The sequence below is a fragment of the Mycteria americana genome, chromosome 4 (assembly GCF_035582795.1).
Source record: "Mycteria americana isolate JAX WOST 10 ecotype Jacksonville Zoo and Gardens chromosome 4, USCA_MyAme_1.0, whole genome shotgun sequence".
NCBI classification, from domain to species: domain Eukaryota; kingdom Metazoa; phylum Chordata; class Aves; order Ciconiiformes; family Ciconiidae; genus Mycteria; species Mycteria americana.
In genome coordinates, this window is record NC_134368.1 from 15,462,168 (window position 1) to 15,480,467 (window position 18,300).

Genomic DNA, 18,300 nt, shown 5'->3' on the forward strand with positions numbered 1-18,300 from the left:
GTAAGCTTTAAACTTTCAAAACAAGGTGGCTGTCGAAGTGCAAATTAACTACTGAGTAGATGCAGTTACTGTATACAGGAAGCTAGGATCAAGTTCAAATAAAAGCTCCGGGCACCAGTTCTTAGCAACTGATTTTAAAGCAGTTGTAATCTTCAAAGCTATCTATTTATCTCTACAGCAGAGGCCCTGGGTATTATATACCTAATGAGTTAGACCATTTGAGCAACCTTCTTTCACATTAAAAAGGTACTTTAACTTTTTCCTTTGCCAGATTAACTCTTCAGTCCATTTCTGACAGATGAGATCAGCTATATGGAATTTTAATATTGTATTTCTTTTAAAATGTGTCTCTGTTTATTTCCTTGTGCCTGAATGGAAGTTTTAAGACTGCTGAGGTTCAAAAGTGGTTGTGTAATATTACCATTAGTGTTTTGGGGTGTTTTTCAGTAACTACTGGTCACATACATAAAGCACAAATAAATAAGTAAAAGTAGAAATAAAGACACAACCTTGTTCCCAAAGGATTTGCAGCTAAGGTCCTGATCCAGTAAAAGGGTTATGTGCTTAATTGTATGTGCCATGTGTGGTTCTGTTGACCTTAGTGGGAGTATTCACAGTATTCACAGTGGTTTAGCATGTGCATAAATCTTTGCAAAGTTAGGAGGTAAACTATAGTATGTCCATTAAAATTTACTTTGCTTTAACGAACTGTAGTTTCTTTTTTCATCCAAAAATGTATAGAGTATTCCAGTTATTTTAAAGTACCTAAGTTTCATTAGAAAGTGAATAAACTATAACATAACATAGGCACCAATAAGTTGTTTTTTTCTAAAAGCAGGAAGGGAAGGTGAAGTTCAAAATTTCAAAATAACTTTCTTATTCCTACAGTTTAAATGTAAAAAAGCAGCACTCTAATAGCAAAAATCTATAGATTCTTATCCAATGCCCACTTAAACGGGCATACTTCAAGGGAGTGTAAACATTAGCTTCATTAAATGTTGGAACAAGATATATAGCTGAATATGCACAAAACCAGAGGTTAATTCTATCACCTACATTTGCAGGAGCACTCTACTGTGGGCCAAGCTGTGAATTCCTTGTTTCTATGGGCAAGAAGTTACCTGTGCAAGCACCTGTGAAGTAACATGTTTGTGGAGTGAGGCATTAGTTACTGTAAGGATGGCAGAACCACAGCATATGAAAACCACCCTAACATGTAGCATTGGTGAACGTGTCTCAGAAGTGCCTTCAGGGAGTTTCAGACTGAGGGTGTCAGTGTGATCAAGGAGTTCCTGGAATTTTATTAAGTGTGCTTACTTTGGTTTTGGTAATGCAAAGAAAAGGTAAACAACCAATTTTAGGAAACATACCTGAAAGTATCTGATTTACCATGTGTAAATTCCACAGAGCTTTATTAAATATGTCTTTTGCTAAAGTATCTTTATACTGAATTTCTTACTCTTGAAAGAGGAAAGCCTTTTGGCTTGAGGTTCAATCAAATGCTGCTGGCATGCCTGGAATGAAAAGTTTAACCTCCGTCATTGTCCACTTTTTTAATACCTTAAATATATTTTCATGGTAAATCCAGCACCGAGGACAGGGACTTAAAACGGTCTATTCCTTTAATTAGAAATAGATATCTGTACCACAATAAAAACACAATTTAAAATAGAACAATAATAAAAAAGTATGTATTAATACTAATCATAATATGACTATGACGGAACCACTAATCTATAGCTAGGGCTGAATTGATGAGAATTGAATTGAAAGCAGAGTATTAATCAACAATGGAAGAAAGCCTGGTACTCTGGAGCAGATAGGAAAAATAGTTGTGGTTGATTAAGTTCCAGTCTGCTGGGGAGAGGCAGGATTTTGAAATCGTGTTCTTTGGAGACTGTCTCAGGGAACGTGCTTCTGGTCAGTGACAGCACACTTAAAAACTACATGGTATCTGCTGGATGCCAGAGCATTATATGGCATATTATATATATGTGTGTGTGTGTGTGTGTGTGTATATATATATATATATAAAACACCACCACTTGTTTATTTGGTCAAAAGTTTTCCCCTCTGTGCCATGCAATTTCACGTAGCTAGTCCACTGCACGGAACATGGTAACACAGTTGCCTCAATAACAAAGGTTTTTCAGAATCAGTTAGATCGCAGACAGTGATGTGTGGTGACTGACTGTGATGCACCTTCCAGGTACCGGTGTGATACCGTCCCAGTGTCGGATGGCAGCAGATCGGAGGACCTCAGAGGTCAGCTTCCCGGTGGAGAAGAAATCGCCGCTGCACGTTCCAGGGGTGGCAGGGCTGCTCCACCGGTACAGCTCAGGGGTCAGTAATCGGGGGACATACACGTGTGACCATTTCCTAGGGGAATCTCACACCAGCGCTAATCCCAGATCCCAGTGCAGATCTGCTAACATGTATTGATTAATACATTAAAACTCTAATCATCTTGTCTTTCCACGACTAAGTTGCCAAGCTAAAAACTTGGGAGACTGCGTATAACAGCACCACCTGGCTACACCTGCCACGACGCCATGGTGGGGTGCTCTAGGCGTCTAAGTTTTGTTGGAATATAACTTTTATTCCGCAAAGTCGCTACTTGCTAGGAGACAGCAGCCAGGTGCCGGGGAGCCACGTCCAGCCCCGCCGCAGCGCTCCCGCCCCGGTGCGTGCGCGGGCCGGCGCTGGCTTCAGCTGACGCGAGGCGAGCCGTGACGGGGAAGGCAGCCGCCTCTCCCGGACGCGAGCACCGGCTGCCCGCGGCTGAGCGGGCTCGGCCTTGCACTCCCCGCCGCAGGCCAGGCCGGCTCGGCGGAGGCTGACGAGGAGTGTGGCCCCGCGGCCGGACGGCGGCAGTGAATTAAACTGGGAGCGCGGAGAAGGCAGCGTGGGGACGAGGCCTCCCCTGCACCCCTCCCGCACCCCCACGCAGGGCGGAACGCGCCGCGCGGGGCCGCGTTGCGCGGGGAAGAGTGCGCGACGGCACCGCCACCGGCCGGCGGCGGAGGGGGCGGGCCGCCATGGCGGTGGACATCACCCTGCTCTTCAAGGCCAGCGTGAAGACGGTGAAGACTCGCAACAAGGCGCTGGGGGTGGCGGCGGGGGACAGCGCCAGGGACGAGCTGCTCAGGCGGAGCGCCGCCCGCTCCAAGAGCGACTTCACCAGCCGGGCCCGGGAGGTGGTGAGTGCGGCGGCGGGCACCCAGGCCCCGGGGGGAGGACGGGCGGCAGCCGGGCCCGCCGCCGGCCTGCGCTTGACGGCGCCCCGTCAGCGGCTCCGCCTGGGCGCCGCCGCGGGCAGCCCGCCCCCCTCACCCCCGCCTCGGAACGGGCCGCCGCGTCCAAGCTCTCCCCGGGGGCCCGGGGCGAGCGAGCAGGCCCCGGAGTCGCCCGCAAGCAACCCCGGGGCAGCTCTTTCCCACACGGATGTGGGCTGGGAGGGCGGGAGCGCAGCGTGAGAGCCGGGAGCCCGGCGGCTGATGTGGCGGCTGGGGAAGGCTCCGAGCCCGCCTGTCGCCCGCGTTCCCCCTGGCGCGGCTCCTCCCGGGCAGGGGCCCGCTCCGCGGCAGGGGCACGCAGGGCCGCCCCGGGGGCCTCCGCTGGCTGCGTCCCCTTCCTGCGAGGGCTGACGCTTCTAGTCGGGCACAACCCACTTTCCTTCAGTCTATGCCGCGGTCGGGCATGCATTCACACGGGTATTTCCTCACGCCAATTGCCACGTAAGAGATTGCTTCCATAACAAATATGAGCATAAGCGTTTGTAATGTTGCACCGTATATGCTGTCTTTAGTATTTTTTTTTTTTCTGTCACACAGTATGGCTGTAAAGTGCTAATTCTATACAAATTACGTGTGAAAAGGTAATCAGAACAATTTAAGACTTGAAAAGTCAAGCATGGAGAGAGACATTAAGGAATTATAGAGCTGAAGGCTGACCAGCATTAGTAATAGTCCTCAGTCCGCAGTCGTGCTGTAAAACCAAACCTGTTGCAGGTTATTTTCCTCCCTACTGAGTAAAAGGCAGGGAAAGAAAAGTCTGATACCAAAGCAGGGCTTGAATAGCACTTGTTTAATAAGGCACTGGAACATATTTTGAAAAACTAAAAGAAAAAGACTGCTCAGTACGCTCTCTGAGGAGACAGGCTTACAGAACGCATATGCAAGTTTAGGACTAAACAAAGAATGCACAAGTAACTTTGTTCTGTCATTTTCTAACTTATGAATAGTTTAGTTTTCAAGCACAGATATTAATGTTACATTTCTGCGCTCATTGTACTTATCCCAATTCTGAGAGAGAGTACTTAAAAACTCATGTGTTTTATAACACTTGATATTTGATGTTCAGTAGCTCAGTGATTGCTTTGAGGCCTAAGCAGAGGGTGTCAAGTTGCGTACCTGTTAAATGAACGTATAATTATTAACCATTACAAAAAGTTGATTGAAGTGACTTGTCAACTGTGAGTTCTATGGTAGGATCTATCTGCAGTGATCAGACCAGTCCATAAAACTATATTAAAGATCTTTGTCCATGAGATCTACCTTTTTTCCCCCACTGCATCTCCTGATTTTAACTAAAGATATTCCACATTCTGCAGTGTTAGAGAGAACAAGCTCCTTCAGTCTTACCCCAGAACAGGGCAGCCTTTTTACTTTTTAACACAATGTGTGTGTATAAATTCCTAGAATTCTAAAAAGGATAGAAATTTTACCACAGGGTATCATGTTGGCATTTATCTGCATCATCAACAGGGCTGCAACTTTTAAATCTGCTGTTCAGAACTCCAGCACTTGGGCTGATGCTGAGGGCAGGTCATTATCCTCTAAGAGTTTAGCACTAGATGGTGTTGGGATGCTTTGCTGAAGTGTTTCACAGTTACTTGCAGTAGCAGAGAAAGCAAGAGGAAATCTGAGGTTTTTAGGTTCCATTATAGATACTCTTATAGCCACAGACTTCTTTATTCCCTCCAAAGCTTTTTACCTTCTGCCCCATTGCCTCCAGTACTCTCTGTCTGCGCTTCGGTTCCTCCCTCTCAGTTTCAGTGTCTGTATTCCAAATAATTTATAGCCTCAGACTAGGCTCACATCCACTGCTTCTTCCCTTTCTATCACCAATGCTCCCTTGCTTTTGCTTCCTCCCAGTTTTGTTTTGGTTTTTTTTTCTGAAGTTCTGTTCATGCTCAAGCCTAGCCTCATCTTCTCATTGCCCAGCTGCAGTCCTGTGCAGTGATGGCACGCTATAGCTACCTGCTTTTCCTCCTGGTTTAGTCCTTTGTTTCCCTCTATTCACATCTGCTATTTCGTGCTGGCCCCAGTCTTCTCTCTGAGCTCCTCATCGTTTCTGAGTTTCCTTGGGGCACTGTCCAGACAACAGAAAGAAGGACAAAGATGTGGATAAAAGTATCTTGTTTAATTACAAGAGCTTCAAGTGAAGTAAATAGCTAATGCCAACGTGGATGAGCTGAAGGGTCTGTCTGAGGGGGAGGGTGGGTTTAATTAATGATACTTACATAAACAATGACTTTGGAGAAGGAGCCAAGGCTAAAAATGTGTTGCTGAAGCACGTCTGAACATGATTTCTATCAAGATGCTGATCAGTGAGTAGGAGTGAGATGGATTGGCCTTGCTTTGCTCCTGTAACTCAGGTACATTTGTGATGATGAGCCAACAACCTGCCAGACCAGAGACCACCATTTTGATGTGTGAATAAAACATTGAAACTCCAGCTAGAAGAATAAGCTCTGTAGTAAAATAAATTATGATTTTAACTGCTTGTTTCAGCCAAATAAAGTTTGGTTTGATTATATATGTCAAACCCTCTTTCAAATACTTTGTTGTAGCCTCGCAATTAAAAATTTAGCTGCTTCTGCCAAGGCTATGCAACTTAGCTTGGAAATGTAATCTTTGGCAGATGTATTAATTCTTTAACATATTTATTTTTTAAAAAGCTCCCCAAAAGCTAGTGAATTCTTCCATGTCTACATACAGGTTTTTTGTGTATTGTTTAATCTGAGGAACATGTGAAATAGTTAATTAGTGTTGTCTGTAGAAATTGTCATGAAAGATACTGGTCAGAATCCATATAGGATAGGAGTGGAGACCCTGAATAACCTACACCTAGTCACCACTTTCATGATGCCTTATTTGGTTGCAGAATAGAGTATTTTCAGTTGGAAGGCACCTACAACGATCATCTAGTCCAACTGCCTGACCACTTCAGGGCTGAGCAAAAGTTAATGCATGTTCTTAAGGGCATTGTCCAAATGCCTCTTAAACACTGACAGGCCTGGTGCATCGACCACCTCTCTAGGAAGCCTGTTCCAGTGTTTGACCACCCTCTTGGTAAAGAATTGCTTCCTAATGTCCAGTCTAAACCTTCCCTGGTGCAGCTTTGAACTATTCCCATGCATCCTGTCACTGGATACCAGGGAGAAGAGATCAGCACCTCCCTCTCCACTTCCCCTCCTCAGGAAGCTGTAGAGAGCGATGAGGTCACCCCTCAGCCTCCTTTTCTCCAAACTAGACAAACCCAGAGTCCTTAGTGGAAGTTCTCCATTTCACGTGCAAATGTGGAAATGTTGAAATATTTATGCAGACTCTACACACAGACCTACTCCTTTCAATGTTATATTCTGGGTGGGTTTGCCTCGCTTCTTGCAGGTAGAGTCCACTGACTCCACTTGCGCTCCAAGCTGCAGGAACGGCAGCCAGCCCTGGTCCAAACATGTGGCAGCACAGCTCGATTGTGGGGCTGGGAGGGTGCTCAGCCCTGCCTGGGGCAGCTGCACAGCTGTAGGATCGGAGTTCTCCTTTCTAGCCCATCCCACAGAGGTTTTGTATTGCGTTATTAATGTGTTTAAGCACTTGGCTGAACTCTATTAAGCGATGTAACTCTCTGTCATGCATAGTATATTTTCTTCCTCCTTTTTCCCCCAAAGGTCTATGAGTTTTGCTGTAGGATCTGAGGACTGTGGAAAAGTTTACTTTTTTTTTTTTGTCTTCTTCATAGACAGACTCCAAGTGGTGTTTAAGAAGGAAGGTTGAAGGTGCTTAGCATTTGGAGAAGAAGCTGGCAAAGTTGTAATAGTTCCTTATTTTCTGTTGAATTTCATTTTTCTTTCCTAAGAAAGCTCTGTGTCTGCACAGTGGGCTTCTGTATTTATGGTAAAGTGTCACTGCACCTGGGACATACAGTTATAGAGTCCTGTCTTACATTCTCAAACTTACCATGATTTTTTTTAGGGCACAGAGAATGTGAAATATTAAGAGCTTTGACTTGAATCAATATTGTGTAGGGAAACCGGTTTAGAGATGGGAGAATACATTTTGTGTGTTCTTGGTATTTTGCCTTGGGCGCAAAAAATACTTCAACTTTCTGTATTAATTTGTATTTTTTGAAAGCTGGCTGGTTTATGCTCAGGTATGCTGTATTGCTGCAGTCTGTGGGGAGCTGATGAAGGGTTTTGTATTTGAGACTTAAGTTGGTAACTCCAGGATGTTACGAGGTTATCTAAAGCCAGTGTAATGTTAGTTGCAGAGACTGCTGTTGCTGGTGATATTGTTAAACTGTGACAAAACTGATCCATTTGCATATGGATGCTCTTCTAAATCAAAGACGACTGTTATGGCCGTGAACTTTTGAAGGGATTTTCTTTGCTCCAGCATTCATCCATCCATCACTCTTTATTTGGTTTGGGTTTTTTGATCTATCAGCTGCATTGTACAACCATTGGATTGTCTGATATGTAATGAAAGATGACTAATGCTGTATGTATGATGAATGTTTTTGGCATCTCTCCACCTGTTCACCAGTTACATATTGACTAGGACCAGGTAAGAAATGATTGTTGAGGGATTCTCTACAAGAAAGCTACAATAGCAGTGACAGACTTTCCATTGCTTGCAATTTATAAGACTGACAGAATTTTAGAATTCATTACATATATGTTAGTGCTTTTTGGTCAACTAAAACAAAGGCAGCAATTTTTTTTTTTTTTTTTTTTTGTCCTTAGACTTTTACAGTGACATGGCTATTTAAAATGTAGTATGCAGGGATATTAAAGTTTGCATTTCATCGTACATTTACAGGCTTATGTAGTTCCTTGGTATGGTATCAGATTTGAGATTAAGCTGAGTTAACGTGCTAAGTGATTGAAGAATTTTAAGGATTAGAGCAAAAGTATTTAAATAAAAAAACCTGGGCTTGAAGTAAATGCTCAGGGACAAACATAAGCAGTTCAGATATAGTGTAGGCCCAGTTTATGTGATGCTTGTTCACAGCTTTACTATGGTCTTAAACCTGCACTTCTGGATATTTTAAAAGATTGTCAGGTTTGAAAGGTGTTTGGCACTTGAACTTTTGTCTCAGGGACAGTCTTAGGAAATCTCACTGTTTATGCCTTTCCTGTTACTTTTGTTTATGGCAAGTATGAGCTATTGGGAATATCATCTGTCAAATATGCTTTTTTCTTAGTTATTTGAAAATATTGAAGGAATGAGAACTTTTTGTCATTGCTGACTGTTCGATATGTGTTGGAGAAATGGTATCAGTTATGTATGGGATCTGTTAATAGCTGATACAGCCTATTAACAGAAATAAAGATAAATTAATGGTCAAGCAGAATTTCATGGTGGGCTGGATTGCAGCTGTGAATGAAATTTTGTGTTTTGCTAGGGAGATGCTGCTCTTTAAGGTTTTGCAAAAAGCTAAAAAATGAAGTGCTGGAGCATGAATTCTTCAAACGCAATACCAGACATATCTGAAAACATATCCTTGAGAATGGCAAATTTGAAACGTTAAATGTTTCTAAGTCTTTAAATGCAAAATTTCAGAATGATCAAATGTCTGTGTTTGAAGTTGTTGAACGCATAAGGATGCCAGATTCATGAGGCTACATCTGTTATTCATATAACTTCTGTGTATGGATTCTGTAGGATGATTAACTGATTCTTCAAAAAAATTGGTATGATAGGGCAATATTCACATCAAGAATATGTTCAGCCGCTCTGTACAAATATGTAATGAGGAGGAAAAATCCCCACATAAAACTTGCCTGCAAAACTAGTTCTTGTGCAAGCCAGAGCAAATGACTTCTAATATAAATTTTGAGCAAACCTTTTAATTACAAGGTCACCTGACTTTCGTGGTATACTGCTCTGGCTACACATAGGTTAGCGGTGGTTTTTTTGTTTTGTTTGTTTGTTTTGTTTTGTTTTGGGTTGTTTTTTTTTTTTTTTTTTAATTTTACATACTCTGAGTAGAACAGCCTTTTCATGCATACCTGCGTAAATCCAACATATCTCATTGTTTGGATGCAGCCCATGGGATAATTCAAAATAGCATTGCTATTAGAAGAGATGGAAAGCTGATGTTTTGTCCTTGGTCCCAAACATGGGATCTTCCTGCGCTTGTTTGCACACTTTGGTATTCAGAGCGTTCTCGTAGGAGAAAAAAGGGGTAGGGATGTTTGTATATGGTATTTACAATGGCTTAATCTTTGCCACTGTCACTGCATTAATAAAGCCTAAAAAAGCATGGGGCATGCCCAAACCAGTAGTTGGTCGCCCAAATTTACCATATAGGACTGCCTTGAATAGCATGACATAATTATTGACATAGCACAATTAAAAGTAGGTGTTTTTAAACATACATACTTTCTGCTCCCTTTCAGACTCTTCAGGATTGTTTGAAGAGGTACGAAGAATAAAATTCAGCCACCAAAATTGTGTAATGGGTCTGGTTACAGTATATAATCAGTAGCCGTTACATGGTGCTAATAGAGAAAGACAAGTCTGCACTCTCACTGGAAAATTTCTAGGGGTTTACAAATCAAAAAAAGTTTGAAAAACATTAGGAGATGATTAGATCTAGATTTCAAACAAAGAATTTCTTGTGCTTAATACCATTTTAGTATCATAAGAAAAAAGAGTTGGCTTGCAGATTGGGAAGTCCACAGGGTTTTTCACTGCCTACTTTTGCATATATAGTAGCTTCGGTGGTAGGCAGGTACCAATCTACTGATGCAGGGAGTAACACCATCCCTGTTCTAAAAGTAGAAGGTATATGAGAATAAAAATGCCAAGTATTAAACGTTTTGTTGGAATATGACAATAATTATTATGCTGCTGGTTCTGAGTCAAGTTCAGGTTGGTGTCTGCAGAACATATCAAATTACCTCTAAGCTTTTTAAAAGACTGAGAAATATCCAAAATAATGAAATAACCAGCTTGCTATATTAACTTTTTGTAGAATGGTACATGTATTTGCCAGATCTAGAATAGACCTGAATGGGGCTTAATATTGAAAACTTCCTTATGGGAGAGTGGTACCATTAAAGTCCATGGCAGAACACAGGCAGTGCATCAAAGACTGCATGGTCACATAGTGAACTGCTTCTGTTGTAGTTGAATAGCTGATACTAACCAGTGCTATGAGGGAAATGGTCAAAAATGGTTAAAATGGTGTGCTTTAATTTTTTTGGTTTTATACTCAAACTAAAAAATTCTAACCTGATTTACTAAGGTTAGTTTATACGATCATTTTGACTCTAATGATTATATAAGAATAATTCCTACGAGAGAATATTTGGATGCAAGGGAAATATATAGTGCTTATGGTATAGCCAGTTATAGTCTTTATTAGAAATTAATGACTGTGCCAAATTTTGGACAGCAAGTGATATTTCAGTTCACTTCTTAACTTTTAATGAGAGGTAAGTTCTAATAAATTGGGCCCATAGCTGAGGTCATTAGAATTAATTCTGACTTCTCCTATGTACAGTTACAAACAGTCGCTTTCTTCCTCAAAGTTCACTGATGGTGCTGCATTTTGTACTCATTTACATGCATGTGGGTTTCCCTCCCCCATTTTCTAGGCAGAAAATACAATTCTAAATTATACTTTTTCAAATGGGGACTTACAGTGTACTGCTTTCTAATATTTCAGATTGATCTCTTTGCTTCTGCAAATTATGGTTAATGTTAGTTTTTTATTATGAACATTTATTGTTTTTTACCTCTCATTTCCTTGTTAGAGAAGAAATTTAGCCTGAGAGATGTAAGGGAAAGAAGATGATAGTTTTAATTAGTAGAGGAGAAACACATAAAAAGCCAGCTAAGGAAATAGCAGAGAATTTTTTTTTTTTAAGATTTTTGGAGAGGAATGAAATGCTGACCTTGTTTAATGCAATAGGATTAAATGCCAAATCACTAATGTTCCCCATGTGATGCTTCTGGTTTTAGCAAAACTCACATCAGTAACAGTGGTGAGGGTATAGGTTGGCCTTGAGGGAAGAGTTATGAACTCTTATATTTTGGGAAATGTCTGCAAATGTCTGTCGTTGTCCTCCCCTGCTTTGTTTGTTTGTTTTTAAGTACATTCTTAACTCCGTGGGAATTATTTTCTGAATATAACTGAACAGCAGGATCTAAAGTTGGCTTGGGAGACAACTTTCCTTAGTTGCCTATTAGTTTTGTTTTGACTAACTGGACCTCATGTGGTGCTGAGGAGTCCAAAAGTGTCTAAGGCTGCAGTTCTCATTTTGAGAACGTTGTTTTCATCTTCACCTCACCTCCTTCCAGGGCTAGGTTGGTTGTGGGAGGTTCTTTCCTGACCTACAGTTGTTGGAGGAATTGCTATATCATGTAGCTGGTCACTACGAACTTTTTCCCAACTATGGTTGTCCATTAAACTGACACCTCCTGTGAGTTCTTGATTTGTCATCTTGCTGCAAATAAGGATAAAATTTATGGAAGTTTGTAGTGCATAAGGAAGTGCAAGAAAGCTGAGGTTTATCATATGTAGCCTCTTTCTTTTCTCAAACATATAGGTTACATTAGCATGACATCTGAAGAAGGAGAAAGGCAGGGTAGGGGCAGGGTGCTGGGTCCTGTGGCACCTGCAAAGCTGGAGTGATACAATGGAAAAGAAAGACAACAGAAAGTGAGCAGGCTTAGCTGGAAGAAAATAGAATGACATAGGTTGGGGAAGAGGCAGTCTAATATAAGAGGTGGAAATACGGATTTAAAAAAAACCCAAACAAAAAAAAAATGAATACCAAGAAATTATGTGGAGGTTATGATAAAATACATCTAAATAGGAAAGAAAGGAAGGGAAATGAAGGAAGGAAGAGTGAGAATGAAACTTAATACTTACAGGTTAGTGAATGTAATTGATGCAGTTATGCTTTTTACTGTTTCTCTGAGTTTTTTATCAAATATTTTGGAGCAAGAACAGCTCATTATTTTGAGTACTTCGACACATTGTCATTGGTAGAAGCTTTGGGCTCTATATTTATATTTTTTAAATTATAATCTCTTGTTTGGGACAGAAATGAACTTAATAAGCAGACCCAAAAGAATATCAGTGTGATTCGTTAGAGATTTAAGTGTTGGGATTTATTTTTCCAGGTATTAGCAGTGAGGCCAAAATAAAGCTAGTTCCTCTGGAAGTTAGTAACTTCAAGATTCTGATTCCCTTCCTCCTTGTCTTTTTTAAAAATAGGACAAATTTTGTGGATAGTAGCCCAGAGAACTTACCTGTGACTCTTCCAGCACCCTGCAGTTCTCATTTTCTGTGTGCAGAAATGCTTGTTAAGTTAGATAGAGAGGAATGTTCCTTATGTCTTAGACATTTGAAAAGTACTACTTTTGTTAGCTTCTGCTAAATCTAGACTTGGACTAAGGTGTTTTCTTGTCTGTGACAATTAGCAAATAGAATTTCTCAGTTAATTGCTTTGAACTCTGAAGTGTATTGAAATATTAATAAAATGAGGAGATACTGTAATTTAGGATGCTAGCTATGCATCACACGTGTGATCAGCAAAAAACCCCAACGTTTAAACCCTCTTAATCTTGGGGAGCAGCTATTTCAGAGCATATTTTGCAACTTCTCATAAAAAGCGGTTACCAATCATTGCTTTCAATGAGTAGTACTGACACTTGTGTTTTTGCTAATTGGGGCTGGTTTTGGTCACCAGGATTAGTTATTGCTGTAATGCTGAGCTGATTCCTTGTGATTTTTGGTAATGAGTGGATTAAGTTTTTGTATGTTTCACCATAGACAAAAGGGTATAATTTTTCAGTGAAAGATTATGTAATTATATGCTCAGTCTTTGAAACTTCAGACCATTATCCTTGAAAATATTTTTCAGACTGGCAAATATTAAAACCTGGTACGATGGCTTCAGCACTGAAAGCAATTAAAGGGTGAAAATTGGAGGTATGAATCGTTTCCAGCAATTTTGGGAAAATGTTCTTTAGTGTTGAAAATATTACAGTGTGATATAATTGCATAGAATTTTTAAATGATGGATACTTTCTTGAAAATGTAGGTTTCCTGACTTCAGGGTGGTGTGTCAAAACTTTCTGTCTGCCAAAAAATGACGTTTTATAGTGATCAGGTACCAGCCTTGAGATGTTTGTTGTCCCTTTTTACCCTTTCATTCTGACTCTGCCTGCCTTTTTGATGGAGGGTGGTAAGAGCAATAGAAAAGCGGATATACTGCATCTGCTCAAATGTAAATCTGTTCCATTTCCATAGGTATTGTCCAGATTTGAAAAACAAACAAGCCAAAACCCAGATACAGTTAAATGTAATCCAGCTTACTTTCAATCTTTGCTTTTCCACTATTAATAGATTGCTTGACATTTCCCACTGGATATTTCCTTTTTTTGTTATTGTTTACTTTTACATGGTTTTGAATGTGGATGTAATATCGCTGATTCTAAATTGAGTATTTAATTTCTGTAGTACAAGATGCAACTGACTGGTGTTTCCCATCTCTCCATGGCTCAATTGGATAGCAAGTGTGAAATGGGTTTCAAGTGAATGTCAGTGGAGGTTCTGTGAGGATATCCAGAAGCTCTTAAACGTTATGTTGGTCTGCAGTTGAAAATAAGAGAAGGGGTCTTGGTTTGACTCATAAGTTTATTAGAGCTCTAATATTCTAATTAGAATTCTAATATAGTCATTCAATGATTTTTTTTTAATGGGAAAAAAAAGTAAGTCCTCAAAGGTTTAGTACAGGTGAAAGTAAAATATCACTATATTTAGAAGACCAGAAATAATCTTGCTGCAGGACTTCTGGGGGTTTCTATAACAAGATACACACCTGAGGCCTGGCAGGTAAAAGAGGAGCTGAGAACCGAGCACCGGGTTGTATGGCAGCCCGCCATGAGTGTCCTGGGGACTCTTTGCACTGGCTCCATGGCAGCAGCGTGCTGGGGAGCACAGAACACCCAGAGACCTCAAACAGTCTCCAGAGAAGGGGAAAGTTGATTAAAGGGGCAGGAAGACAGGGGAGTTCGTCAGCAATGTGTTGAAACCAAGGTGTTCTACAGAGCATTAGTATTTTGAGGAGGAAAAGCATGCTTTTGGAGTTCCGAATTGTTCTTGAAGCATTGTATCATCTGCTGTTTTTCAGATTGATGTGTTTAAAATACAGACATAATTGCATTACATGATTTTTTTCTTGCCTATTTTCAGGTGGTTTGGATGTTCTTACAAAATAGAAACAATTTTGCGTTCCCAGGCTTTTTGAGATCTCTCTTTCTTAAAGAAATTCCAGTTTTCCTTTGAGAGTTTTGGGCTGAGTTAGTGGTCTCATTTTCCCCCCCTACCTCATCTCCAGTTTAGCAGTTTTTTTTTTTCTTGCTTTTACTCTTGCTCTTTCCTGGAAAAGAAGCAAAACATTGTATGAGCTGCAGAGGAACGTACTGCTTAGTCTTATGGCACTTCATGTATACCATAAGGCATGTTATATATTATATCTGTCTTTTTTAATAACTAGTTCACTTTTATTAAAAATAAATGGTGATAGCAAACTGACATGTGAAAGACAAACATGTAATGGTGATGAAAACCACTTAATGATTAGTAAGGAAACAAATATTTATTGAAAATAAAAACCGTGTCTAAAGGCTCTAATGCTGACTTTTGGAAACACTACCATGTTGTGGTATTTGCAATACCGTATGTCCTGTACAGTAGATATTGTTTAAAATTGCTTGGGAACTGGAGCTTGCAATTGTGAGCTTGGAATGTCCTGCAGATAATTAAGTTGTGGTCAGGCTTTAGAAAAATAAAAAGTTCTCGAACTATGATTTTATAAACATGCTACAATAACATTTCTTTATATTTAACAGTTTCTTATAGAAAGCTGATACTCTCACAAGGCATTGACTAAAGGTAAAACATCAAGAAAGAAAAAATATTAAATTAAAACTTCACTTAGGATGTTGACAGTTGGCTTGTAATATTAAACAGATGTGCGTGTTCTTGGGATATTCTTCTTTCAGAACCTTGTTGCATACCCATTTTCAAGTGACAGCTACAAATTTTTGATTAATTTAAAATTCTCCTTTCTTCAGTTGTCTTTGTTATACATTATTTTCTTTGGGTCAATTCAGCTGGACAGTGTGATGCATACTGTAGTTTCTGCTGTGATATTCAAGGGAAAGAGTTCCTTTATGTAGGCTTAAATTGAGGCATGAGTCATTCAACTAGATAGAAAAATTATTACATGTATGCAAAGATTCTTGGGCGTGGTATTACCTTTGCATGTGTAAGTAGGGCATTTATTGATCTGGTTGTGGATATGATAGGTCATAATTTGGTCTCTTTGGCTCCTAGTCAATAGTGCACATAGGAGTCAATACCAAAATAAAGAAACTTGAGTTTTTAAAAGATGTAAGTTTAGTGAAACGTAGAGGGAATTATCAATTAAAGGAAAAGAGTATAGCACTACTAAAATGACAAAATGTTGTGTCCAGTTCTGATGTCAACCTTTTTCAGGAATGTGGTGGTGGTGGTGGGAGGTTGTCTGTTTGTTTGTTTGTTTGTTTTTCTTCTTACAGAGGAGAGGTACAAAAATGGCCTAAAGTCTGAAAAATCTACTTTGTGGTGAGAAATTTTCTCATTCTGTTTTGTTAGGGGACATGATCACAAGAAAAAAAGTCTCCGATTGTTCATAGATCTTATGAAAAGGCAAAAATAAGATACAATACTGAAAAAAGTACACATTATTTGTGGTGTGATTCAGCTGACCCTTGACTTGGTAGATTCTGCATCGCTTGAAATCTCCAAGTCAAGTGCATATATTGCAAAATACATATGGTACTCAACAAGTAATGCAGGAGTTAATGCATAGGGATGGCTCAGGAATTCCTTTTTGCATATGGGACACTGCTTCGTACCAAAGCAAAGAATTGGATACTGGTTTCCCAAATCCCAGACTACTGCTCCAGTGACCTATGACTCTGATCAGTCTAACCTTAGACTGTGCGAATGTATGAGTGTTCTGTCTTCATTTTTAATAATAAATGAACTTACAGGAAACAACATGTTAAAGTATTTCTAAAATAAAATAGCCATATTGGACTTAACAAGGCGCTTAATCTAGTTATCTACTACAGAAGTTACTTACTGCGAAGTAAATAATGTCTTCTTTATGATTTTTTTTTTCCGTATGTACAAAGACAGTTAAATTATTATTTTATTTTTATATTTAAGAATAAAGGAAGAATTAACCAGTGTGAGGTATTCATTGGTTAAATAATACTACATTTCTGTAGTCTTTATACCAAATCAGTTTTATGGATATGTATTGGATATTGCCTGCCTTTGTTTTTTAAAGATTTGTGTAAAGACACAATGATACACCATAATGTGAGTGAGACTAGCTTATTGTAAGAATACGCTTTATTTCTCTTAATGATGTTGTTTCCAATTCCTAAGATTTTTAGCTCACTGTGGAACCCATTGGGGATGGGAAATACTTACGAGAGCTCAGATACTGTTTCATATGCTTTTGAATGTGATGTAAAGGAGCGTACAGCAAATATGGGAAAATACATTCTAGATATAATAAAAATGTAAAGGGAGAAGAAAAAAGGAAAAAATATCAAAGAGTTAATTAGTTGGTCTAAAATGTGACCTAGTATAACTTCTTATATCATATTTATTTTCTTCTGTGTTATTGCATAGAGGATACATGGTGCTGTGGTCTGGCTATTACTTTACCATTGCTTCACAATTTATTGTCTGAAAAATTACAGTAGTTTCAGGAGTGGTTTGTGGGTTCACACAATACCCTTGAAATACATATTATAACTTTATTTTGTAGGGAAAAGAAGGCATGTACATTTTTTTGAAGGAAACTTTTTTTGCTTACAATGAATGAAAAGAAGCCTTTTCTATATAGCTCTTAAATAAAGAACAATTCTTATTTTATTGAATTAAGCATATGCACACTATCTAATTTGAATATTATTCCAATTTTAAAGAAATACATTTAAAAGCATCCATTAGAGGTATGGGAAGGAAGAGAATGCAAATATTACATGGATTTTATCTTTTGAGTAAATTTGCTTGCTTGTGTTTGACACTAATAAGAATCAGAAGTTTACTTCAAAGACCATTTTTTAAAATTTGTTTATACGTGGTTGTTACTGATGCTTTTACATTTAAAAAAGAGCTACTATTACAAAAACCTATCATTTGTTTGCAGGCATTTTATGGATTGAACTGTTTTGAACAAACTGATTTGTATCAATAAGTTCTTAAAATACAGTGGAAGAAGTTTCTTCTTTCAGTCAGACTTGTAAGTTGTAGTGGGAATTTTGCACAGCCTGATGATGACAGGCATGATCTTCTGCCTGAGCAGGCATACGAATAGCTCTGTTATCATCATGGATCTTTCGGCTGGGGCTTTGTGGTGGTTGGTTCTGACTTCAGGTTTTGTCCCTTACGTGGAGGACTTCGAAATAACATGAATAAAATGTTAATCATGGAAATTACATGACATAACTTGCTACGCTCTTAAGCCTCTTTCCTTAACACACTCGGAGACAGAGGGACATTATATTAACATATTTCCTATTATGCTTATTACTGATCTTAAATACTAAATCTCTGGCAGAACAGCTCTATAGGTGTCTGATCTTACAAAGATAACTGTTTGACTGAGGCTTTTGCCAGTGAGATATTGTTGTTGATTAAACACAAATGTGTGTTGTAACAAAAAATATTCTTATTGGAATTTTATAAGCAAGAAGATTGTTGTAATGCAAATAACTGAAACTCTTGAATAGTAAGTTGTTTGGAATTAAGTTTCCTACCTCTTTTAAGACTATGAACCGAACTATTATATTGCCCTCTGATTGCATGGTGTGTTTTCTGCTTTACATTGCCATTATGGTAGCTCTGAGAGTCCCTAACTGAGAGCAGAGCTAGATATCATTTGGAACATTTGAACTTGTAACTAAGCAAGACATTTAAAGACGCAAG

General features: G+C 39.4%; 1 protein-coding gene and 1 long non-coding RNA gene across 4 annotated transcripts in view; both read left to right on the forward strand.

The window, feature by feature from the left end:
- The window catches only part of LOC142408603 (uncharacterized), a 38,831-nt gene extending 37,698 nt beyond the window's left edge, over positions 1–1,133 (forward strand). Inside the window, exon 4 of the long non-coding RNA XR_012775353.1 lies at positions 1,065–1,133. This is a non-coding gene — a long non-coding RNA (uncharacterized LOC142408603). The remainder of the gene's footprint in view (positions 1–1,064) is intronic.
- A 1,585-nt stretch (positions 1,134–2,718) lies between these two features.
- STX18 (syntaxin 18) overlaps positions 2,719–18,300 on the forward strand; it is a 69,358-nt gene continuing 53,776 nt past the window's right edge. Inside the window, exons 1-2 of one of the 3 annotated variants that reach the window (XM_075499735.1) lie at positions 3,062–3,200; positions 15,159–15,201. Coding sequence is in view for 1 of the 3 variants with exons in the window: in XM_075499733.1 (XP_075355848.1) it covers positions 3,039–3,200 (162 nt within the window). In the remaining 2 variants the exon portion in view is untranslated. Of the gene's footprint in view, positions 3,201–3,547; positions 3,738–15,158; positions 15,202–18,300 lie in introns of those variants that run through there. The other 2 variants (XM_075499733.1, XM_075499734.1) reach the window with 2 other exon arrangements.